The sequence below is a fragment of the Geotrypetes seraphini genome, chromosome 1, assembly GCF_902459505.1.
Source record: "Geotrypetes seraphini chromosome 1, aGeoSer1.1, whole genome shotgun sequence".
NCBI classification, from domain to species: Eukaryota; Metazoa; Chordata; class Amphibia; order Gymnophiona; family Dermophiidae; genus Geotrypetes; species Geotrypetes seraphini.
Genome location: NC_047084.1, coordinates 17,812,906 through 17,840,184, shown reverse-complemented (window position 1 = coordinate 17,840,184; position 27,279 = coordinate 17,812,906). Strand labels below are relative to the sequence as shown.

At 40.9% G+C, this 27,279-nt stretch overlaps 1 protein-coding gene across 2 annotated transcripts in view; it reads left to right on the top strand.

Annotated features, from left to right (window-relative positions):
• Window positions 1–27,279, top strand: part of XRCC4 (X-ray repair cross complementing 4) — a 232,703-nt gene that overhangs the window by 126,676 nt on the left and 78,748 nt on the right. For both annotated transcript variants that reach the window (XM_033923470.1, XM_033923561.1), the window contains exons 5-7: window positions 7,822–7,988; window positions 9,823–9,966; window positions 11,972–12,078. In XM_033923470.1, the coding sequence (XP_033779361.1) occupies window positions 7,822–7,988; window positions 9,823–9,966; window positions 11,972–12,078 (418 nt within the window). The remainder of the gene's footprint in view (window positions 1–7,821; window positions 7,989–9,822; window positions 9,967–11,971; window positions 12,079–27,279) is intronic.

Below are 27,279 nucleotides of genomic sequence, written 5' to 3'. Positions count from 1 at the left end.
GGCTCTTCAGTTTGGAAAAGAGAAGGTTGAGGGGAGATATGATTGAAGTCTACAAAATCCTGAGTGGAGTAGAACGGGTACAAGTGGATCGATTTTTCACTCCGTCAAAAATTACAAAGACTAGGGGGGACACTTGATGAAGTTACAGGGAAATACTTTTAAAACCAGTAGGAAAAAATATTTTTTCTTAGAGAATAGTTAAGTTCTGGAACGCATTGCCAGGGGTTGAGGTTACAGCAGATAGTTTAGCTGGTTTTAAGAAAGGCTTGGACAATTTCCTGGAGGAAAAGTCCACAGTCTGTTATTGAGAAAGACATGGGGGAAAACACTGCTTGCTCTGGATCAGTAGCATGGAATGTTGCTACTCATTGATTTTGGCCAGGTACTAGTGGCCTGGATTGGCCACTATGACAACAAGCTACTGTGCTTGATGGACCATTGGTCTGACCCAATAAGGCTATTCTTATGTTCTTACAGTTCATTCTCATTATTCACGCTTTTCCAATGTGCAATTTCACATATCCGCAGTGCATCTATTATGACCAGTATTCCCCATTCACACTGCTGTGCTTATGTATTTGTGAGCCTGATTTTTTTTAAAACCCAGCTTTCTTTGCATTCATTTTCACTTCGTGTCTGGTGTTTGCTTCCAGTTATGTCCCCCAAGTGTCCAGAGAGTGAATTACAAACATCTACAGTGCTGTCCCATGCATGAACCTAACCCTAATTTCTCAATAGGATCCACTGTTCACCTTCTGTGATTTTGAGGCACTTGTACTGCTGGAACATAACCTCTGTTTTCCCACAGACTCAACATTTCATTATTTGTGGTGTCACAGTTCTCAAACATTTTATGAAACCTTACTGCCATGAATAATGAGAATAGATTGTATGTATTTTTGTTGTTGCATTATGCTTTATTTGATGTCTGAATGTTCTTCTTCACCTTGTGCATGGTACTGAGTAAATCACTAAACTGAATTAAATTAAAATATGAATAACCCAATAATTACCTGCATGAAAAAAATTTAAAGCATTATGGTAATTTTATTACTAGTGTTGTTTTTCTTAAGTTAAAGGTCAACTTGGATCTCAAATATATAGGTTTGGCTAAGTCTGTTTTACTATCAGTAATGCTGTGTCAGATTCCCCATTTATCTAAGCTTCTGTATTTTCATAATCACTATGTTGTGTATCAAACATATTACATGATTGTTTCACACAGGTGATGAAAACAATTTCCTTTATACAAATATCAATTTTTGTCAAGGCTGCTGGACAACTGTGATAAGAGTATATAATGTCACCTTGGTAATATAATGTTCTACTGATAATATAATCTTACTTCTAAAAATAAAATTGCTCATCACTGTTTAGCTTTAAAGAATAGTTTTGTAACAAGTACAGGGAACAGATAAGTTGAAGTTAGTATATTGTTCCCAAAACCCCCCCTAAACCATGATCCTATTTACCAAATAAATTTGATTTAATAATGAAAAATAATATTTTAGATAGTGTGTAGGTAAGGGACGAGAAACAAATTGAATATGATCTCTTTTTATGTGACTATTAACAAAACACTAGATATAAAACTATTATAGACCAAGAACCTACATTATGGAACTCCTTGCCTAATGCAGGGATGTCAAACTCAATCACATTAAGGGACTGAAATCTAAAACAAAAGCTAAGTCGCCAGACTCCGCCTAATCTCTGTACCAGACCCCGCCCCATAATAGTACTAATTGTAACACCATTTTTTCCATTCATTTTTCATATATACACATAATATAATGTTATTAACAACAAGTTTCAAGTTTATTAGGTTTTTATATACCGCCTATCAAGGTTATCTAAGTGGTTTTACAATCAGGTACTCAAGCATTTTCCCTATTAACAACACATAATGGTTAACTACAAAATTAAACTACAGAAAGCATTAACTTTTAACATTCAACATTCCCATCTATCCATAAGAAGCATTTCTTCTTATCTCTTCCCTGCCACATCCATTGCTGTGCACCATCTCTTCCCTCTGTCTCCCTTTCACCTCCATCCCTGTGCACCATCTCATCCCTCTCCCATGGTCGGACAACTCTGTCTTCCCCCTTTCCCCTCATATGGTCTGGCATCTTTCTCCTCTCCTTCCCATAACCTATAATCTTTCTCCTGTCCTATGGTCTGGCATCCATTTCTCCTTCCCTCCCTCTTCCCGAGGTCTACCATCTATCTCCTTCTCTCCTCTCCTTTCTGCAGTCTGGCATCTCTCTCTCTCCCCTCCTACCCTTCCACTCCGTGGTCTGGCATCTCTCTCTCTCTTCTTCCAGTTCCAGTGGTCTGCAATCTTTCTCTTCCCTATGTATCTCTCTACCTCACTCCTCTCCCACCACCATGTCCAATAATTCTCTCTCTCTCCTTCTCTCTGCCCAACAATTCTCCTTTTTCTTCATCTCCTCATGTGCACCATCTCTCTTTCTCTCTCAGACACCCAATTCTCCCTTTCTATTCCCTCCTTCATCTCAGCATCTCTTTCCCTCACTGTCTCCCTCCTTTCGTTCTATGAATCTCTCCTTCCTTCCCTTCATTCTATGTCCCAAGTTCATGCCCCCTCCCTTTTTACCTTCTGTCATTTGTCCGAAGTTTGTGCTCCCTCTTTCTTGAGTCCCAACATGCCCTTCTCCCTCTCTCCATTCTGTCTCAACTGGTTGCCTCCCTCCAGTGTGTGTCTTACATTTTCATTGTCACCCCCAGGTGTTTTATCTTCTGGCAGGCTTTCTCCTCCTCACTGCCGCAGTGTGCACAAAGCCGCGGATGGCGGGTGGCGTGTCCTGTGACTGGTGGTGTGTTCTGTGCCTGAATCAGAAGTCTTCTATCTGATGTCACAACGTCAGAAGGAATGCTTCCGGATGAGGCATGGGACGTGCAAGGAGCCGCTGCCCGAGGCTATGTGCACACTGTGGAAATGAGGAGGGAGCCAGCCAGAAGATAAAACATCCGGGGGCGGCAATGAAAACGCCACATCATACTGCGGGTCTTTTGTTTGACACCTGTGGCCTAGTGCATAAAGGATGATTTCTTCTTATAAAGATTTCCAATAAAAATTGAAAATGTGGCTTTTTGTATATATCTGCTATATGCATGATTTGCCTGTGATATGATTTTAGATGTATTAATGCTGTTTTGTGTATTTTTTGTAATTTGTATGACTAATCCGCCTTCAGCTGGAAAATTAAAGCAGAATATACTGTAAATGCTCATATTAAATTAAACATATATGTCAGTTTAAAAAAGTTAACTTCTCTCCACTGAAATTCAGGTTTACTGGCTTGATGAGGACAGCGTAAAGCCTGAAAATTTGTCACAGATATATTAAGGTGCTCTTTTACTAGACTTATTCTTTATTCAGAGAGATTCTTCTCATCACAGAAACTCCTAATTGCTCCATCAAACAAATACTCTGGTCTGACCACCATCTGACCACAAAACAACCATCAACCAGGAAGCAAACCCAGCCTATGAAAGTATACAATGGCGATGATATTGACTTAGGATGTCGCTCCTCAGGCCTCTCCAAACTATCGGGAACATTAAAACCTGTCTCTAAACCCATTGATGAAACTACCAAGGCTTGGCACACCGAAGTAAGAGCCCTCTGCGAAGGCTTAGCACCAAAGAATCAAATACTATCTCCACAAACTCTCCTCCCGACAACTTAAGAAACAAGAAAAGAGAACTAAGGAAGGTGAAAGGAAATATTAGAAATCCAGACTTAACGATGACAAATTCAGCTGGAAGAAACTTCATGAAGAATACAAACAAGCTACCCTTGATGCTAAAAAAGTATACTACTCCCAACAACTACTAAAGACACTCAATAGATCAAAAACCCTTTTTGAACTAGCAAAAAAGATATTCACAATATCGCAAGGAAACAACCAAAATCTCAACACAGAACTCGATAGCAAAACACTCTCTTTTTCACTGACAAAGTAGAGAAAATACATCTCACCTTGACTGCAATGCATTACCAACACCAATTCTCCACAACCCAAACAGGACACTTAAATCTACATCTGGAAATCTAACCCACTTTAAGACAGTCTTACACAATGACCTTACAAAGATACTAGACTCTATTCACCCTTCTGGCTTCATCCTAGACCACTGCCAGCTACACCGCCTAGTTGTCACAAAAGACACCTTTGTAAGCTCCATCCTTCCTCTTATCAATGCCTCTTTACAGTCAGACTCAGTGCCCACAAACTGGAAATCAGAAATCAGACCAATCCTAAAAATCCCCACACTCAACCCTAACATACCCAGCAACTTTAGGCCTGTCTCCAATCTACCCTTCATCTCTAGGATTCTGTAAAAAAAACAAAACAAAAAACCATACTCAACCAACCACTCCCCTTCATCAACAAACAAGAAGCTCTATCCACCTTCCAGTTGAGATTCTGGAAATTCCATAGTACCGAAACAGACATCTTCGATGACTGATGGAAATTCAATTGGGAGGAGCCTTAGGCATCTAGGCCAATCATGATGCACCAAGGAGGGAAGGCCCACCATTTTGAATTAGTGGGCTATGAATGTGGAGGGATTGTACTTCCCTTCTGTGTCCAGCAGAAAAGGGGGGGGGTAAGGGTTGGGGGAGCATCTGGTAGCAGGAGGGAGTGGGCTTCCCTCCTGCCTTTTTTTTTTTTAAGGGGTAAAAGGGGAAGGATAGGGAATGGTTTGCGCGGGAGGCCTCCATTGACAGGAGGGAGTGGGCTTCCCTCCTGCCAATTTTTTTCTCACACATGGGGGGGAGTCGCCATGGCAGGAGGGAGTGGGCATCCCTCCTGCCATTTTTTCTCACGTGGGTGGTTGGGGTCAGCATGGCAGGAGGAAGTGGGCATTCCTGCTGCCATTTTTGCTGCTGCAAGGGTTAGTTCCATATGCCGTTTCGTTGGGTGTGTGTGCTTTTTTTCTAATGGTGCAGATTTTGTGCAAGTGTAACATGCACAAAGTAAACAACAAAATCACTCCATTAATGATACCACCTGTGCTACTAAGCACTGCTTAACCAGTGAAAGAAAAAGCCTCAGAGCATTGGAGAAATGAGCCCACACTCTACCACTCTCACATCATCAGCAGAAAAAACTTTTGCTATTGTGGTTAGAAAACCAAGAAGTGAAAAACTTCTCACACTAATAAACAAAATGATTTTATGTGGATAACTGATAATTTAACACAAGGCCGACAATCATTTTGCAGCATAAGTGCCACTGCTTCAGGGCCTCAAGAAAGAACAGGCTATTAAGAACATAAGAACATAAAAATTGCCGCTGCTGGGTCATGCCAGTGGTCCATCATGCCCAGCAGTCCGCTCGTGCGGCGGCCCTTTGGTCAAAGACCAGTGCCCTAACTGAGACTAGCCCTACCAGCATTCGTCCTTGTTCAGCAAGAACTTGTCTAACTTTGTCTTGAATTCCTGGAGGATGTTTTCCCCTATGACAGACTCCGGAAGAGCGTTCCCGTTTTCTACCACTCTCTAGGTGAAGAAGAACTTCCTTATGTTTGTACGGAATCTGTCCCCTTTTAACTTTAGAGAATGCCTTCTCATTCTCCCTACCTCTGCAAACCTATTCTTTCTTGAGGCCCTGAAGCAGTGGCACTTAATGCTGCTAAACGATTGTCGGTCTTGAGTTAAACTTTCAGTGTTATCCACATAAAAGCATTTTTGATTATTAGTGTGAGAAGTTTTTCACCTCTTGTTTTTTTAACCACAATAGCGAAAGTTTTTTTCTGCCGATGATGTAAGGGTGGTAGTGTGGGTTCACCTCTGCAATGCTCTGAGGCTTTTTCTTTCACTGGTTAAGCAGTGCTTAGTAGTACAGGTGGTATCATTAATGGAGTAATATTGTTGTTTACTTTGTCTATTTCCCCATTCCCCCCTTTTTTGCATTACTTGTGTAACATGCATAGCATCTGTGCCCATTTAAAAAAAGAAAAAAGGTTAGACAGGTAAGTGACTGATCTTGACCAGTCGCTTTTTTTGGATCGCTAAAAGCGATCACTTTTTTAGTGTATAAGCCATGTTAGAGCATCAGTCATTCTACTACTTTACATGGCATTTCAATATTAATGAGCTTATTTGCATGGTCGAATTGGGAATGAGCGATCGTGCAGAAAACCATGCGGTAAGCCATTTTCTGCATCGGGTCGGTAAATGCAATCGTCGTTAAAGCCGTTAAAACAGGTTTAGCGATGATCGCTGGTTTTATTGCATCTGGGCTCCAATGCTTCATGGTAAAGGGCTTTCTTAATTCACCTCTTCTCCTATCTATTGTCTGGTTCATGCTGGCCTACCCATGTCAAGATAAGATAGATAAAAGATGACCTTTTCCCTCGCTGCTACTGAAATCCAATATGGTATTCGCTGATCTCGGGCAATCTTTTACTCCTTAGTTGCTTTAAATTAGAAAGTATACATAAATCAATCTTGCACTTTGAGAGCAATTCTGTAACTGGGGGCCTACAATTAGACAGCTGCAGCACATGTGGTAGAATCCTATTTTCCTTTAGAGAATGCTAGTATGACTGGGTATATACAGTACATGTTTTTAACATTTAAGGAGAAGTACACCAGCCCTAGAGTTGGTGTGTTAACACCTAAGTATGAAAGATACCTGCACAACATGTATACCAGTGGTTCCCAAACCTGTCCTGGAGGACCCCCAGGCCGGTCGGGTTTTCAGGTTAGCCCTAATGAATATGCTTGGAGCAGATTTGCATGCCTGGCACCTCCATTATATGCACATCTCTCTCATGCATATTCATTAGGACTATCCTGAAAACCCGACTGGCCTGGGGGTCCTCCAGGACAGGTTTGGGAACCACTGATGTATACGTAAACATAATATAGTCAGTCAGTGCCCCAACCCCACTCCCTCCTTGAACATACATGATATGTAAATTCAGTGGATATTTTCAGAGTAGTGCTTAGGTCAGTGGTCTAGGTCATAAGGCTTACGGGGACAGACTTAAAGATTTTCATATGGGAGAGGAAGATATGATAAAGACGTTTTAATACCTATGTGGCATAAATATGCATGAGGCGAGTCTCTTTCAGTTGAAAGAAAACTCAGATTGAGAGGGCGTAAAATGAAGTTAAAAGGTGGTAGATGCATGGAGTAGTCTCATGGTAGAAGTGGTGGAGACGAAGACTCTGAATTCAAGAGAGTGTGGGACAGGCACCTAGGATCTCTTATGGAGAGCAGGAGATAATAGATGCCTCGGATGGGCAAACTGGATGAACCATTTGGCCTTTATCTGCCATCATGTTTATGTTTCTATGCACATACATATTTGTTTACTAGTATTCTAAACTTTACTTGTGTAACATGTAAATGTTAGTATCTAGTTTATAGAATTGTCCTGTTTGGTTTCATCTTTATGGGATAGTATTCAAAAGATTTTTTCATAGATAAAGCTGTTTAGCCACATAAATGTTGTGAAAAAAAGTGTTTGCGGTGTATATTGTTTTCTCAACAAAAAAAAAAGTGTTGAATCAGGGGAATAAAATTACACACAGATTAAATTTTCAAATACTAGTAAATATTTTGTATCTGCATGGGAAGAGGTATAAAGTGTGTTGGTACAATGAATCTATTCTGTGTACAGCAGACATATTTTCTAAGGAAACTCATGCAGGGCAAAGTACCTGGGGGAATTGCAAGATTCCAGTACAATTTTATTATGGCTCGACTAATGTGATGGTGGCATTTCAAAGCAAAGTTCTAGACAAGTAATCAGGTTTGTTTTCTTTTGCTTTAGTTTAAACTTGGATCTGTGAAATTAAAGAAAATCTCAGACCCTGTTGAAGTCATTAAGGAGTTGATTGGCTATTGTCTTGACTACACAGCAGACCTTCATGCCAAAAATGAATATCTTCAGAAGGAGAATAAAAGGCTACTAAATAATTGGGACGAGATGCATGAAATGTAAGTTTCCAATGAATAGAATATTTTATATACATAGAGATGCATATATCTCCTCTTTAGGACAAGAAAAATTATTTTGCTTCCTCTCTTTTTTCAAATGCATCTACTATGGGCTAGATTCACTAAGCAAACCAAGCCCTTTGCGACCCGATTTCCCTCCGACCCGATTCACTAACCTGTGTACCAATCCGATTCTGATCCATGCATGCAAATGAGGGGAAATGGCATGCAAAGTAGGCAGGGACGTGATTCGCTAAACAAATCTGGGACACCGACTAGGCTGGCCGATCAACAGAAGAAGCGACTGGTGGGGACCAGTCGCTCACAACCTTTCCTGCTGTCTGCCGACTTCTCCTGTACTTTTCAGCCTGACTGCAACCCCAACTCTCCTAGGCCTGTCCTGACCTTTTCAGCCCGACTTCTCATGCCCTTTTCAGCCCCGACTCTCCTCGGCCTGTCCTGCCCTTTTCAGCCCAACTTCTCCTGCCCTTTTCAGCCTGACTTCAGCCCTGGCTCTCCATTCGCTGCCCTACACCCCAGCTCACCGCCTCGACTCTCCTGCTCTTCCCCGCAGTGCGCGCCCATGGTTTTAACCCTCAAAGTAGTAGTAAAAAACAAACAAACAAAAAAGCAGCTTGCAGCTCCATAAGCATACGCAGACCACCACCTCTCAAATACGGGCAGGAGGGATCCAGGCCCTCCTGCACATGGTGCATCCCCCCATGACCACCCCCGAACCCCTGATTGCCCCTCCGAACGGCCCCCCTAACCCCGCTACCCCCGACACCTCCCAACACTCCTCTCAACTTACGTTAAGTTGGCCAACCGAACAGGTTCCAAGCCCGATTGGCAGACCTAGGGCCTGATTGGGGCAGGCACCTGATTGGGGCAGGCGCCCATAGGAGAGAACTTAGCGCCTGGACCAACTGTTCGGGGGGGCGATCAGGGGTTCAGGGGGGTGGTCACGGGGGGAGGGGTGCACCGTGGGCATGAGCGCCTAGGATCCCTCCTGCCTGTATTTGAGGAGGGTGGGGGGTTGCCTTCCAGCAGGAGGGGTTGGGCTCCCCTCCTGCCAGTATTTCTCGGGGAGGGGGAGTCGCAGGGGGGGCGCCTTGGCAGGAAGGGTTGGGATCCCTCTTGCCGGTATTTGAGGGATTCAGGGGGGGTTCGGGGGCTCGCGCCTTGGCAGAAGGGATGGGCTATCTACTGCTGGTATTGTCGGGGTTCAGGGGCATCTTTCCTGCCGTGATCATGATCTCCCTTCCCCCGAACTGCCATGATCATGATCTCCCCCTCCCCGAACTGCCATGAATCGTGACAGGAGAAATTAGGCATCTCTCTTGCCACGGTTTGCGGCAGTTCAGGGGGGGATCACGGTCGCTGCAGGAGAGATTAGGCATCTCTCCTGCCACGATCGTTGCGGTGGGGGGTGGGCAGGTTGCTGGGGCTGCTGAGCTGATGGCATTAGAAAAAAAATTGCTATATTCTATTTTTTTAGTTCAATTTTTTTATTGAAAAATTTTCAAGATAAGGGCATAACAAAAATAAATCTATAGTACATAGAACTTGGAAGATAATCAATGAATATATTCAAAACATCCGAACAGATTTGTTTGCTGACAAAGAGCTAATATTGGTATGAAAAAGTGCTACATTGTTACTGTTTCGTCAGGGAACACAACTACACTACTTGACTAATAAAATGAGCTTCCAGCTGAATATCCATAATGTCTACAAGTGTACTTTTTGAAATCATTAATTCTTTTAAATCATGTGGCAGTGAATTGAGAGAGAGATTAAATTTAAGAAACTGATCATAATACGTACATTTTAGATTGGACAAAAGTGTGCAAGTCAAAGAAGAGCTTGAACAAGAGCTTTATAGTAAGTTTGTATTGGTGCTTAATGAGAAGAAATCGAAGATAAGAAGTCTGCAAGAGAAATTGAAAGAAGCTCATGAAACAGCAAAACAGACTAGGTATTTATCTTGGTATATATGTGTATTGGATGTGTATATATAAACATGGACACCCTAGTAGTCCAAACAGAGAACACCTAACTTGTGAATTTAAACTATACATAAATTGTGAGAAAGATATGTATTTCAGCAATTTAATAGCTGGTGACATTTTAAGAGTGGTTGTGACTTGCCCACAACAGCATGCATAGGAGTCAGATTTTTTTTTTCATCTGAACTTTGAACTGATTGGTCTGAGGGTATGTGGGAATCTTGACCCCCCCCCTCTCCCCACTCCCCCAAGAATTTTGTTGATCCTGCTACCTTGGAATAGCCAGTGGGTATAGTGTAACACCAATGCTGTCTATTTACTTCCCCTTCTTTCCATTACCTCATTTTCCCTTTTTCTTCCTCCCTTTGTCCTCATTTAACCAATTTCATGCTCATAAGAATATAACATAAGAATAGCCATACTGGGTCAGACCAATGGTCCATCTAGCCCAGTGGCCAATCTAGGTCACCAGTACCTGGCAGAAACTTAAACTGTAGTAACATTCCATGCTACTGATCCCAAGGGAAGCAATGAATTTCTCCATGTCTTTCTCAATAGCAGACTATGGACTTTTCCTCCAATAACTTATCCAGAAGTTTTTTAAACACAACTATGCTAACCACTGTTACTACATCCTCTGACAACAAGTTCCAGAGCTGTACTGTTCTTTAAGTGCAAAAACATTTCATCCTATTTATTTTAAAAATATTTTTTCCATGTAAGTTCATTTACCATCCCACCCTTTACAAAACTGTAACACAGTTTTTAGTTCCGACCGCAGCAGTAACAGCTCCAATGCTCATTGAATTCCTATGAGGATCGGAGCTGTTACTGTCCTGGCTGGCGCTAAAAACCATGCTACTGTTTTATAAAAGGGGGTTTAGTGTCCCATTGTCTTTGCACTTTTTAACAAAGTAAAAATTGACTCACTTTTATCTGCTCTATTCCACTCAAGATTTTGTAGACCTCAATCATATTCCCCCTCAGTCATCCTTTTTATAAGCTGAAGAGCCTTAACCTCTTTAGCCTTTCCTCATATAAGGGGAATTCCATCCCTTTATCATGTTGGTCCCTCTTCTTTTACCCTTTTCTAATTCCATTGTATCTTTTTGAGATACAGTGACCATAACTGAATACAGTATTCAAGGTAAGGTCACAACATAAGTGATAGAGAGGCATTATAATATTCTTGGTCTTATGTACCTTCCCTTTCCTAATAATTCCTAGTAGGGTAACCAGGTTTCTTAATGAAAAAAAAGAGGACGCATGGCCCAATCCATTCTACCCCAGCCCTGCCCCACACAAACCTTGTTTCTTCTTCCCCAAGTCTATGTCATATCTGAGCTTTTAAAACAAGCACCAAAATTATTTTCATAATTTATTGTGACCCCCAAAGGGTCAACTTAAAACACCATTAGAACCACATTTGCACATTCTAAAAGCAGATAATCCCTCCTCTGCTTTTAGAATTTCATTTTAATGTACAGTAGACTACAAAATTGTTTATTTAGCAAAATCTGCAAATAATTTTCAGCTATAATTTTTAATGTACTGAATTTGAGTGAATTTGAGTCCTTACATAGTAATTAAGCTATTTGATAATGAGAAGTTTGTTTTTTATTGGCAAGATGGTTATTTTTTTTTTTTTTTAATATGCCTCTAGAGCAGTGGTTCCCAACCCTGTCCTGGAGGACCACCAGCCAGTCGTGTTTTCAGGATAACCCTAATGAATATGGAAGAGAGAGATTTGCATTAATGGAGGTAACAGGCATGCAGATCGTCCACATGCATACTCATTTGGACTATCATGAGAATCTGACTGCCTGGTGGTCCTCCAGGACAGGGTTGGGAACCACTGTTCTAGAGCATCAGGTAAATTCATAAGCAGATATATTTTTCCTTTTATTCTTAATTTTTAGTAGCTGTATTTAATGAAATATACATAAATAGCAAATATTTGTTCTTTTGCTTTAGAGATTCTCAGCCAAGTGTCTCGAACACCATCATTAATACTGAAGATTATAATGTTAGCACTGATGAGGAAAAGGAGAGTCAATCTGTATATATTCCAACAGATCATGGTAAGAGAAAATATTGTAGCACAGTTAAATTTATCCCAACCACCCAACACAAAACTCTTCCCCTCTTGAGTCTGTGACCACTACCATTAGGAGGCATCCTTCGATATAAGGAGATATCTTATTTATATGGAAACATAGAAACATGATGTGAGATAAAGGCCAAATGGCCCATCTAGTCTGCCCATCCACAGTAACCATTATCTCTTCCTCTCCCACGTACCTATCCCACGCCTTCTTTAATTCAGACACAGTCTCTGTCTCCACCACTTCTTCTGGGAGTCTGTTCCACACATCTACCACCCTTTCTATAAAAAAGTATTTCCTTAGATTAGTCCTGAGTCTGTCACCTCTTAACTTCAATCTATGCCTTCTCATTCCAGAGCTTCCTTTCAAATAAAAGAGACTTGACTCATGCACATTTATGCCACGTAGGTATTTAAACATCTCTATCATATCTCCCCTCTTCCGCCTTTCCTCTAAAGTATACATATTGAGATCTTTAAGTCTGTCCCCATATGCCTTATGATGAAAACCACACACTATTGTGCACTCCATCTGCTCAAACCCTAACCAATTTCTTTAAAAATAAATCACCGACCTAGGAGCAACAATACCTACACGCAAAACCAACACAGAATTCTATTTTGGACCCCACGAACAAGAGTCCAGAGCAGACATGCTCTGGGACCATTTTGAGTTCCCAAACTGGCATCAATTCTTAACTTTGTTCAATAAATATACCAAATCAAACTGCTTACTGGACGAATGTCCCTCTAAGATCATGAAAATTGCTCCACCTGATTTTAAAAAGGAACTATTCACTTGGCTAACAACTACTCTTACTAATGGAATATTGAATGAGGACATGGGACGCATACTGATCACACCTATCCCTAAAGATCAGAAAAACTCAACAACCCTGACATCCAACTACAGGCCTATAGTGAGCATCCCCCTATTCACTAAGCTACAGGAAGGATTAGTCAACTTGGAATTAGTGAACTACCTAGATAAATTTAACATTCTTAGTGAACATCAATCAGGTTTAAGAAAAGGATACAGCACGGAAACAGTCATAGCTTCCATCCTAAACCACCTCTATGCCCTTTTCAGCAAAGTGCTCTGATTTTACAACTAGACCTTAGTAGTGTGTTTGATTTAGTAGACCATGAAATAATGCTACTATGTCTAGACGCAATGGGGCTCTGGGAAAAGTAAAGAAATGGTTCAAGGAATTCCTAACAAAAAGATCATACCGAGTGGCCAACGACGGGAATTACTCTAACCCATGGAAAAACCCCTCGGGGGTTCCCCAAGGTTCCCCACTATCACACACACTATTCAACATTTACATCTCATCCTTAGGCCATCTATTACAAAAGTTAAACTTAAACTATTATATATATGCAGATGATATATCTATCTTAATCCCCATAAATGACATAACAAATGAAATTATAGATCACCTTTCTCACATAATGACAGAAATTGAAAAATGGACAATCGACTTCAAACTGAAACTAAACACAGAAAAGACAAAAGTCTTCCTGGCAAGCCCCAAGGACAAAATTACCAGAACATTGTTACAATTATACGGCCATGAATACCCAATCTCCAAAACCATGAAAATACTGGGAATCACACTGGACACACACCTAACCATGGCTGACCACATGAACTTAGTGGTGAAAAAATGCTTTTGTACACTATGGAAACTAAGGACCATTAAAAAAATACTTTGGAGGAGGAGGGGCTTGACTAAGATGGCAGTCTGAAGCACTCGAGGAGACACCGTCCCATTAGACCTCAATTTGCGATACCTACCGATGGTAAAGAGGAAGTCAAAGCTCCGGGTTTTCCCGGATGAAACACAACAGCAGTCTGGCCCAATGAACGCCTTCCTGGTGGCTTGCGGACACCACAACTGGGAATTTCCTCAGCTGGAAAACGAGCGTAGACTGAAGCGCTGGAGTTCTCCTTTGATGGCGCTACTCTGTCCCTGGTGGAGCGTATGCCGCCGCCCCACCCCGATGCAGCGGAAGAGCCGTTGGCTCGGGACGTCTCCTGCCGGTTGTGGAGAGTGAGGGTTCTGGCTCTAGTTTGAGGCAGAAAGAGCTGAAGGAGATATCAACACAGCGTTCGGCAGGGGGAACTCGACCGACCCATGAGGTTTCACCGGTGGCTGCTGTGGATATAACTACTTTTTTGCCAACAGGGGCATCTGGAGCAGAGTTGTTCCCCTTGCAGAGACCTCAGGTAATCAACTTAGAATCTATTTGGAATGCTATTGCTAACCTAAATGCTTCTCTGGGGAGCCAAATACAACAACTTTCTACTAATTGTAACAAGGTACTTTCAGAAAATCTGAAACTCAAAAATAAAGTAACAACTTTGGAAAATAAATCTGAAGATTTGGAAATTTGGATGAAAACTTTGGAAGCGCAAGCTTTAACTTGGGTTAAAGACAGTGCAAATTTACATTTCAAACAAGAAATTCTGAAAAATTCCATCAAGAGATGTAATTTGCGGATTATAAATTTTCCCAAAGTTTTTCCAATAACTGCTTCAGTTATGTTCAAAAGATATATGACTGAGATCCTGAAGGTGCTGGAAACTTCTTACCCACCTCTATCAAAGATATGTTACCTGCCTAAAAGAATTAAGTCTCAAAATCCAAACCAGCAGAATGTATCTGCTGATAGTTTGGATTTAACTAATTTCCTTGAGAGGTCGGAGTCTGAGGTTCAGATTGCCTCTACTTTAATGGTACAATTTGCTATTGATTTTGATAGAGAATGGATGTTGAAATTGTTTTTTTAAATATAAAGATGTTCCATTTTTGACCAATACTATCAGAATGTTTCCTGATGTATCTCATTTAACCCAGAAAAGACGAAAACAGTTCCTTATTTTGAGACCTCAGGTCATTCAGTTAGGGGCTACTTTTGTTCTATGTTTCCCCTGTAAATGTGTAATGGTCTATAAAGAGGACAGATATGTCTTCTATGATCCACAGCAACTATCTAAATGTTGAGAACAAAGCCAGTCATTCTAACAGTGGTAACAGGATTCTCAGAAAAATCATGCAAAATTTCTCCTTTACCAGATATTTGTTGAGAGCTCAGAAGTCTAGAATTGGACAGAGACCTCTGGTCTTTTATGAGGAAATATTTGGAGTAGAACTTTCGGCCCTTTTCATGGAAGGGAACTTGTTCGATGGCATTGAGCTGGAGAAGGGCTGAGAACTCCTGGTGAAGGAGTGTTTTCTGATGGTAAGTGAAAATTGACTATTTTGGAGGATGATTTGGAGGTTTAATTCTCTAGAAGCAAGTCAAAAAGATTGTTGGAACTTTTGCTGAGTTTAAGGTTGAGATTTTTGAGACCTCTGTTGTCTGGGATACTCTAGAGGACATAGATGGTTGAGTGTATCTTCTCTTGTTGTAATAAGAGGAGTGTCTAGGGGTGTAAAAACTTTTACATGTTTGAGGTTTGGAGGAGGATAAAGTGACCATAAAATCCTCATGCCTCTTAATTTTTTGGGTTACCTCCTCTACAGGTATTTTGTCTCTGAATAGGTCTTCTCCCAGACTGGGAATATTGGCCAAATGTTTTTGTATATTGACATCCAGTCTGACATTCAAAGCCATGCTTGCATCCTCCTGGCTATAGACACTGCTGATGTTTGTGATGTGATGTCAAATGCATCAAAGACTGAGTGAGCCATAAATTTACATGTTTCAAGAAGATGATTGGTGATGACTGTAGCAGGTTTCCAGGTCTCGCTGTGTAGAAAGAACCGATGTTTCAGCCATCATGCTGGCTGAAACATCAGTTCTTGCTACACAGATGCAGCGAGACCAAATTTGTCCAGAGTTCTACCCTCTTACCTGGGTGGATTATAGGCATAAGTCCTGAAGCTATTAACTTTCTTCAGTGCAGAGTAGACTCAACTAGCAGGGACTGATGTTGCAGTTGAGGTTAGTCAAAACCTGGACAGGACTGCACCCTTTATAAAGTGTCTAATTTACATGATGCTGTTGGAATTAGAAGTGGTGTTTCCCAGTTCTTAAATATTGTCTCTTTGATTAGATTATGAAAGGATAATTTTAAGCAGTCTTTTGACCACTGTTTATAATCCAAGGCATCAATCAACTCAGCTCTGTGTTCTGCTTTAGATTCCATTTTAATGGGGAGTGAATGACCCTTCTGCCTGATAAAACATGGGCATGCAAACTTTCAGGCGCTGACCTTCTGCAAGGATGGATGTGATAGAATTCCATATGATTCCTCTGCAGAAAAGTCTGCATAGTCTGAGGAAGAGTGTTGTGACAGGTCAGAGTCATACTTTTTGATGTCATATCTAGGAGATGTCAGAAGGACATTAGGTGATCATCAAGGGAGTCTCTGAGAAGAATGTTGTGGAGAACGTTGACTGTATCAATGGAAAGTTTGCTCCCTGGAGGCTCGATGAGATTTCCCAATGTTGAGTCGATGAATGTCTGGAACAAGAAGCTGTATGCTCTCTAGAAGATAAGCTTCCTCTCAATGTCAAGCATTGATGAAGCAGGGTCCAAGACTGAGCTCTGGATGGTTGCTGAGGTTATTGCTTGAACTGGGCTGATGCATGGAAGCCAGTACCTGCACCATGTGTGACTTCAGCATCGCAGCCTGTTTTCTTTGCACCAGTTTTTTTTTATCTGGTCCTGTAAAGACAATGCCGTTACCGATGGTATAGTCAGTACAGAGAGCACAGACAGTGGCTGATGTTGAGGCATGCCTCTGGGGTAACACAATTTGTAGAGATGGAGATCGAGCCTCAGTACTTCTTCGCTTTGAATGGGTCGATAGTGTAGACGCCTTGGATGACTCAGAGGCCTGCCTAGAAGGGGAAGGATTCCTATGCTTCTTAGCCTTTTTACAAAGCTCTCCTGATGGAGGCAAAGAAATGGTTGTTTAAGGCATTGATGCTTTTGTTGTCGATGTCAACATGTCAAAATAGATTGATGCTCCCAGCATGAAAACAGGCTGAAAGGAGCGTGAAGGTCCCAAATAAAATTTTGGAAAAAAAAGAATTTGAGACCAAGCAACAGAAAACACAATAAAAGGTAAAATTATGAAGAAAAATTATGACAGGAAAAGCAAAATTTCCAAAAGTTTGACATGCTTGGAGAACTCCAAGAAACACAGCTTCTTAGCTTAACAGAAAACTAAGAACTGATGGTCCCTTGAGGTGACATCAGGCAAAAAGGCACAGGCACATACGTGTTACGAGCAGTTTCAAGACTTAGAAAATTTTGTAAAGTGACAATACACCTTAATACTGTCTGTACTGGGTTCCGTTGATTTAACCCGCATGTGAGAATTTAACCCACATGTGATTTAACCCTGCCTGCTGTCTTCATATAACACCTGTTGCAGGTAAGTAACTGTGCTTTATGCCTGCTCATTTTACATTGATATATGGAACAAAATTATTATAAGTACGTAAGCCTTAGAAAAAACAATCAAATCCAGATCTATTGGTGGCACATAGAATATTTAAATAATTCCTCTTTGCTCAACAAAAAAACAGATCCACCATCAAGTGCTCTTTTTACTAAGGTGCGCTAGTGTTTTTAGCGCATGCAGGAAATTACCGCGCGCTACACTGCATGTTGCGCTTCTAGAACTAACACCAGTTCAATGCGCTATTCCGAGCGTTAAAGCCCTAGCGCACCTTAGTAAAAGGAGCCCTAAATCATGTTTAGGAAGATGTGATTTTTTTCTGCAAAAAGATCAGCAACTTTATATCAACTTTGTTGGGTTTTTTTAAACTAAAATTAATGAATTTACAGCAATTATGATTATATGTTCAAAATAAACACAACATCTTATTTGTATAGCTATCTCTATATTTTTCTCTCTATAAAAATAAAAGGGGTATCTAATTTCCATGTCTTGCATGCCAGTTCTGCCCCCTGCCTTGCACTGAATCTGAGTGGGTGTGTCAAACCTATGAGATGTTGGGGAAACTTTACACATGCATGCTCATGCTGTTATGCATGCACATATATGAGGAAAAACAGTCCATGACATCTGTCCACATGTAGTGCCTTATACTGTAAAACAGTGTTTCTCAACCTTTTCAAGCCAAGTACCCCCTAAGCCTAACAAATACCAACCGAGTACTCCACCCAAACTCTGCCCCAAACCCACCCAAACTCTTCCCCAGACCCGCCAAAACTCCGCCCCAGATTCCACCCCCATAATAATAATAATACTAATTGTAATGCAATTTCTTCCATCCAATTTTCATATGCACACAATATAATCTTATTAATACATAATGGTAACCACAAAATTTAAAAAACACAAAGTACACAGAGAAAATGTTAATCATCATTTATATTTGGGGGGGGGGGTTCAAAGATGTCAAGGCAGATGACTTTAAAATATGCAATCTCACCGCAGTAACTATAGAAAAATGTACAAATATAGTGCAAAATACAGACAGCAGATATAAATTCTCAAAACTGACACATTTTGATCACTAAATTGAAAATAAAATCATTTTTCCTACCTTTGTTGTCTGATGATTTCATGAGTTTCTGGTTGCACTTCCTTCTGACTGTACATCCTTCCTTTCTTTCTTTCTTTTTCTGCACTCAGGTCCAACAATTGTTCCTTTCTATTCCCTCCCTCCCTCCTTCCTGTGTCCTGAGTTCCTATGTTCCTGCCCTTTCCGCCCATCCTCCAGGCTCAGATTGTGCTCTGGCAAACTGGAAACACAAACTTTTTTTCTGTGCGGGTTCTTACTTCTTGTGAAAGAGCATGAAAGGGAGCATCACGTAACCGCCTGTGAAAGCAGTGGCTTCATTCTCTCACACTCTGGCACTCTAGCAGTGAATGCATCTGGCGATAGGGGAAAAAAGTCTTGCACCACGCTATGGATTAGCCTATGTCCCCCCTCCCTCCCCCCCTGAACTGCACTGAAGCCTGCCTTCCCCCCAAGCTGACCTGCCGCCACCCACCTACTCCATTTAATTACCTCCCGCTGCTGCCGCAACTCCGGGAAGGGCCAGGCGCTTGCAGAAATTGCACACCACCGGCCCTCAAGCCTTCCCCTGTATGTCAATTCTGACATCGGAGAGAAGGTCCAATCAGCAATTGGCTGGCCTGGACCTTCTCTCCGATGTCAGAATTGACATCAGGGGAAAGGCTTGCGGGCCGGCAGCATGCAATCGCTGCATGCACATGGCCCTTCCCTTCCTGGCGCTATGGCAGCAGCAGGGGGTAATTAATGGAGTGGGCGAGCAGCGGTGAGCAGTCCGCATACCCCCAACAGGCAGTCCGAGTACCCCCTAGGGTCCGCGTACCGCAGGTTGAGAAGCCCTGCTGTAGAAGTACTTGTATCCTTTTACATTTTTCAATTGTATGAGTGTCTAAAAAATATAATTCAAAATGCATTAAAGTAAAAACTTGTTTCACTGACCTCCATAACCTACTTTCAACATGAAACTGTAATTAAGATTAAGACATCAAAATATTGATCGCATAAGTCTTCATACCCTTTGTCACAGCAAATCAAAATTAGCTCTATTTCTAAAAACAGCCTTAGGAGCATTCACAGTAGGATTAATGAAACCCATCTGTATCCAATCATAATAGTTGAGTTGATATGAAAACTTCTGAACCAGAGATTGAGATGTTTTCTGTTGTACAAAATGAAGCTGAAACAAAAGTCTAAACATGCCAAAAGTGGAGCTGCTGAGAGAACTCGGGGATAAAGTTATTCAAAGAGATAGGTTGAGTGAAAGCTATTAAGAAAATTTGAGTGTTTGAATATCACCCAAGCACTGCCAGGTCTATCATTGTAAAGTGGAAATAGTTTGGCACCAGTAAATATAGTGCTTTGATCAGGTCATCCTTCAAAAATAAGTAGCTATGGGTTAAAGAAAAGTCATTGTGAGGTCTAAAATAATAATTTTATTTTTTATAAACTGCCTAACCAGGAATGGTTCTAGGCGGTTCACAATAAGTAAAAACTGAACATACAGCAAAAGTACAATTTAAAAGAGGAAATATATCAAGTAGTAAAAACATAAGAAATGCTTAAAATTTTAAAAAGACAACAGAATGCATTAGGATACAACTTTATCAAATAATTGGGTCTTCAATAATTTTCTAAAATAAAGATAGGAGGAAGCTCCTAGCATGATTTTTCCAAACCAAACATTCAAGTTTCAAGTTCAAGTTTTATTTTAACTTATTGAATCACCTATTTATTTTACTAAGCGATTTACATAATAAAAAAACACATATACTAATATTCACAATAAGTTACATAGATTTAACAAATTGACATACAAACTAACAGCTACATAAGGAAAGGAGGGCAGAACTACAATAGTATTTATTAGAAAACAAGACATGAATGGTAAGAACAATGGGAAGGGGGAATAAATAAAAAAGAAGATAATCGTTCGATGTGATTATACTTTGAAAACGTCTTTAAAAAGGAAGCTCTTCAGAGAGCGTTTAAAATGATTCAAGTCATTTTCTTCTCTTAAATACAGAGGTAAGGTATTCCATAACTGTGGTGCTATAACAGAAAAAATTTCATGACGACGGGTTCCGATAACTTTCAATGAAGGGGCTGCTAAAAGTTTTTGATTAATAGACCTTAAAGAAAGTGATGAGCAATGAGGAATAAGTAATTTATCAATAAATTGGGGTTCATTTGAAGATAGGGTTTTAAAAACTAAAAGTAAGATTTTAAAAGTGATACGGTGAGTGACAGGTAACCAGTGTGATTCAATAAGAAGTGGAGTAACATGATCAAATTTTTTGCGATTATGTATCAATTTAATTGCAGTATTTTGAACTATCTGAAGACGTCTCTTTTCTTTTTGGGTAACATTTATTAATAGAGAATTGCAGTAATCAATTTTCGAAATAACCAATTCAATTTAGCAGCCTGAAAAAGAGACCTCTTTTGAAAGAGTTATCTCAAGAAAACATTTATAACATAATTTAACAGAAGGGAATGTAAACAAACAAACTCTACATGTAAACTTATTTGAGTGGTTCATAGAAAAATGGGAAACAAGGGGAACTATAGCAGTTTCTTTCTTAGCCTGGGGTAAATGGTGATTGACCAAAAATTTCAGGTCGCTGCTAAAAAAAAAAAAGCCATATGCAACTTTCTAGCTCATATGCTCAGTGATACACACCGTCTACCAGGAAATCAAACTGCATCAAACACCTATTCTGTTAAGTGTGAGTTTTTCCAGTGGGCGTCCATGAAATTGTGGAGGTGCCTACAAAGTGACGTCCACATCCTTTGGATGTCCTTGTGCCAATTATCGCTCATTAAGACCCTTAAATGGCTCATTAACTACTTAGTTTGGATGCCTAAGTCCCACTCAGCATTAGACAGGACTTAGGCGTCTTTTAGGCACCCTTTATAGAATCAGGGCCTTGGTGTCTATCCTTGATAAAATTTCTGCCACTGAATTGTTTTAGTGCCAGTTTACATTTTGTGTCCTGTTTTTTGGGGGGTTATCCTTCAACTGTTTTGGCATTTTTGCTTTGGGCTTTTGTCAATTCATAGGCTTCATAAAATTCTACATACCATCTACAGGCTACAAGTTAGCCATCATTAGAGAGAAAGAGACTAGTATTTTAAAATGAATAATGAATTGCAAAAATAAGTAATGACATAGAAGAAATTATCAAGGTATGAGTAGCTTGTGTGAAGCATATGGATACTTCTATTAGGCCTGCACGTAGAATTCAATGGTCACCTATCCGACAATAAAGGCCTGCCAATACAAAAGATTCCTGGACAGAACTCTCACCTTCCAGTCAGGTAAATGGAACGATTGGGTAAATGGGTAACATTATCATGCATTCCTCATCCTACTTTAGTTTTAGAAAATCAGTAAAAACAAATTTGTTTAATCGATTTGTAACCTAAGAATTTTATAGTTTCACGTCTTCTATTCTGTAAGCTTGTATTCGATGACTTTTATTGTGACCATTTTGCTGATTGTCCAGCACCTCTTGTTGTAAACCGCTTCAAACTATCATGGCTTTGGCGGTATGTAACAATAAAATTATTATTATTATTATTTTATTGTTGGAATGAAAATAGCAAGAAGTTATGGTAGAGATATAGAAAAGGAAGAAGTGTGCAAGCCTATAATGAGGGAATGTGAAGTTTTATTTCCATGCAGAATAGCATGAAGAGTCAATTTAAGGAAAAGTAGATACTAATTTGTGAAAGAACAAAATTATTCTGGTTTTGATTCATTATAAAGAACAAAGTGAAAGGCAGTAAGATTGAGAAGAAGTGGTTATGCAATAAAATTAAGAAGCATTAGAGCATGGATTAGGGTTTTGACTGGAAAGGAAGATAATAATTGGGAGGACTGGGTTAAACTGTAAGAAGAAAACAAAGATTTGGTAATAGAATGGGTGTGAGAAGGATGGAATAATAAAAAATATGATGCCCAAATTAGTGGGTCTGGGAAAATAGGAAGGTTGTGGTTTTTAAACACTGTGATGGAGAAATAGGAAAGTGGGTTAGAGGATGTCGAAGACCATATAACACTTTGGGGCAGGATGAATTTGATTTAAATCAAATTAATTTAAATTATGATTTCAGAAAATTTATTTTAATCATGATTAAAATTACTAGTCTGGAAACCTTAAAAGAAATATCTGTCTGCTTATTTTAACTAAAGTAAAAGTAACAGTACTATAAAGTAATGGTTCTCAGCTGGTGTGTCATGACACACTAGTGTATTCCAAGCATTCGGAAGGTGTTTCCCATAGCAAGTGGAAACAGAGCAGTGGCTCTGAGGGGACTGTGACAGTAGAAAACACAACTCAGTGGCACGAGACCTGGCTACACAAACCTGATGCCACAGTTCTTTCCTGTGTTGTCAGCAGCAAGCCATACTTAACAAGTTAGAAAAGTTTTCACTTTTTTTTTTTTTTAATCTTTAGTCTTATATACTGGGTCATTCCCCTGAGGGACTTGAACTGGTTAACAAAACTTAACTTAAGGAGACGTTAATGAACAACAGTGCAAGCATGGTTACGTTGGGATTTGTGTAACTTTGAATCCTGCCACAGGGCTATGTTTCCTGCTGCCACTCTCTCCTCCAAGTTGATGCTTTGCCAAACATTAATGCTGCATTTTTGACAAGGGGGGCTTGGAGAGAAAGAGGACACAGGGAGGTGCTGCACCATAAGGATGGAGGAGATGGGAGAAGGGACAGGGAAATGCTAGGCCATAGAAGTGGAGGAAGAGAGGGACAGGAAGATGCTGGTCCTTAAGGGTAGAGGAGAAGGAAGAGGGAAATGCTTAGGGTTACCGGACATCCAGGAAAACTCAGACTGTCCAGACTTTCCAAAACTCAGCAGTTTGTCCAGGGTTTGGAAAGTCCCAAGGAGCTCCGGCCGCATCTGGAGGGTATCTGAGCATGCTATCTGAGCATGCACGGCTGATGCTCCAGGCCCTATAAAGCCAGTACTATAAATTTAAATTTTAAACTATTTTACATTTTTCTAACTTTATTATTGTAAACTGTCCAGATACATGTGATGGTTGGTATATAAAGCTATAAATAAACTTGAAACTTTAAAACTTAAACAATGGTTCTCAGCTGGTATCCCTGTGAGAGTTAAATTTGGAATCGCTGTAGACTTCTGCGGCTCAAGTTTCCTTTATGAGCAGCTCCAAGACCCAGTCCACATTTTCTTTGCATCCAGAGATCACCATTATGCTGACGGAGCATTGTGATGTGCCAGAGGACCCTTTAAGGGTTGCCAGAGCCATGATGGAATTGTGCCCGATGGCTCCTGAGTCCAGCAGTTATTCGTACCACTTAAGGTGGATTCACTGGTAGCACAAGTTACAAAACACGTCACTTCCTATACTAGTGAAGGTTGGGTCATTATAAAGTATTCAAAGAGTGAACCAATAACTTAGACTGCAAATATACTAAAAAAAAACAAAGAAAAAGGACCGCAAATGCCCTGACACTACCAATTGGACAGTGTCTTTATTGGGGTATGAATATTATCATAGGTCCAAAAAAACCACCTTGTTACATTTTAAATTTTATTTTGATATTTTTAAATACTAATATCCTTAATATTACTGTGCAGCTCCACTTTGTGCAAAAAAATAGTAACACTTAGCTTAAATCTATCCGACGGCAGCTCAACCATTTCACAATTCATCAGGGATAAACTTTGCAAAAAGATGTTAACACCTGGTGACATGAAATTGCTGATATCCAAATTGGATGGCGAGCACTCTTCAGTAACAACTTAAAAAATAATACATCCAAACAGGCATTGTTCATAAAGAAAGAATGACAGTACTGGTTAAGATAAAAAATAATTATATGACTTCCAAAATATCTCCAATGTAAAACAGTCTGTACTTACATCAATACAAGCTGATGTTTTTTTAAATGGCTGGCGCCATTTTTTAATGTGTGTGAATTGAATGAAACACACACTGCCGTTCATTCCATTCAGCAGCAAATGGTTTACGGCTTATATTGATACACATAGAATCTCATAAGATCTTCTCTGGATAGAACCAAAGCCAAGAACACAGATAAGAAAAAGTCAAATTTTACACACACACACAACACACACACACAACACACACACACACACATTTAGTGAATAGAATGGATATATTTTGATAATGCACTGTCTAGCTAATAGAAAAGATAAATGAATAAAGAAATAGAAAGGATAAAAATGTGGAGAGGCATAATCGAAAGGGATGTCTACGTCCATCTCGCAAGTCGTCCAAAGTTAAAAGAGCCTAAGACACATTTTCGAAAGATACGTCCAACTTTTTTTACTTTCGATAATCGTCTAATTATACGTCCTGCCTATCTGATCGTCCAAGCCACTAAATCGTCTATCTTTATACCACATTTCTGTCCAACATTCCGTCCAAGTCCAAAACACCTAGAACAAGCCCTGTTGGACGTGGGAGGGGTCTGCAAAGTGATGGACTGCACACCCAGACATGCCACCTAAATAGTGGGGTACCTTACAGGGCACCGCTATGAACTTCACAAAAAGGGTGCCATGGCTTCTCCTCACTACAGCTCCCTTATAGGTGATGGTGAGCCCCCCAAACCACTTTCAGAATCCCCTAGACCAGAGGTGCCCAATACGTCGATCGGTCGATCGGGAAGGCAACGCGAGTTGATCGCGGAGCCCATCCCGAGTTCCATGATAGACTCGTGTTGCCATCCCGATCGACCAGCCGATCAGCCTTCCTCTCCCCGAAGTTCCCCACCGGTCATCACTTCACGCACACCCATTCTCACTGCGCCCTTCCTTGCCCGACTGCCAGAACCCGTCTTCCCTCTCTCACTTTCGCCCGTAGACACTCTTTGATAGATGATGTCACTTCCTTCAGGAGAAGGCAGGAGGGAGGTCTAGGGAAGTCACGACCCTGGAGAGCTGAGCATCGGCTGTCCTGGCAGAATCGACAGAACCGCCAGACTGGAGAAAGGCGGTCAGGAGCAGGAGGTGCTCTGCCCAAAAATGCCGGAGTTGCTGCTGCTGCTCTGACGTCTTGAGCCTGAAAATGGGAAGTTGAGGTGGTTCCTATGGGGGGGGGGCTAAGCATTCTTGTAAGTGCCATGCTGAAAGGAGACTGGAACGGCTCTCATGGAAGGATTTATAGACTGGCTTTTTTCTTTTCCTCGGCCCTGGGCATCCGGAGATTTGGGCCTGCAGAAGCCTTGCGCTGACCAGCATTCCTCTCCGATGTCAATTCTGACATCGGAGAGGAATTTCTGGGCCAGCCAATCGCTGCCTGCCTGGCCCGGAACTTCCTCTCCGACATCAGAATTTAAGGGGAGCAGAACGCTGGTCAGCGCAAGGCTTCTGCAGGGAGAGCTTGGGGGTCGGTGGCTTGGAGGCCTGTTCCCCAGTGGCGATGGCAAACCTAGTGGCTTGGGAGAAAGAAACAAAGGGGGCAGGCAGGGAGACAGAAAGAAGGGAAACAGAAAGAAAAAGGGAACAGGGAGACAGAAAGAAAGTGGGCATGGAGAGAAAGAGAAAGAAAGAACAGGAGGCAGGGAGAAAGAAAGAAAAAGTTGGGGGAGAGAATGAGGTCTGGAGGAGAGAAAGCATATAGGAGGCTGAAAGAAGGGACAAAATATTGGATGCAGGAGTGGGCTGAAGTCAGAAGATGTCAGAAGAAGAAGTGCAGCCAGAGTGAAGTGAAAAGAAGTCAGAAGAAGAAAGTGCAACCAGAGATTCATGAAATCACCAGACAACAAAAGTAGGAAAAATGATTTTATTTTCAATTTAGTGATCAAAATGTGTCCGTTTTGAGAATTAATATCTGCTGTCTATATTTTGCACTATGGCTCCCTTTTACTAAACCGCAATACCGTTTTTTAGTGCAGGGAGCCTATGAGCGTCGAGATCAGCGTGGGGCATTCAGCGCAGCTCTCTGCACTAAAATCTGCTATGGGGTTTAGTAAAAAGGGAGGGGGTATATTTGTCTATTTTTGTATAGTTGTTATTGAAGTGACATTGCATAGAGCCATCTGCCTTGACCTCTTTGAAAAAAACCAGAATATGAATGATAATTAACATTTTCTCTGCCTTTCAGTGTGTTTTGTGGGTTTTTAAAAAATTTTTATTGTTGGTAGATCATTTTGACTTGGTCATTTTAAAAGTAGCTCGCAAGCCAAAAAAGTGTGGGCACACCTGCCCTAGACCCACTTATCTACCACCCCAATAGCCCGTAACGCTGCAGGAGCCACTTATATGCTAGTAAAAATGGGTTTTGGAGGTGTATAGGGCAGTGCACATGTTTCAGTATCAATGCAGTGATTACAGGGGCTTATGGGCATGGGTCCTCCTCTCTATGGGTCCCTAACCCACCCCCAAGACGACTTAAGCTGCCTCTGGGCTGGACGACTTGGCTTTCCTATGCCAGGCGGCCAGGTGATGATGGTCTGGAGGCTGAAATGTAAAGTTGTGAATAAAATTTTTATGGGGGTGGGGGGGTTGGTGATCACTGGGGTAGTGTGTGGGGGTCTGTGTTATGTGTTTTCAGTGCTTATCTGGTGACTTTAGGTGGGTTAAGTCACAACGTCCAAGTTCCGTCTAGGCTCTGTTGTTAAACTTTCGGTTATACATGCTGTACGACTAAGT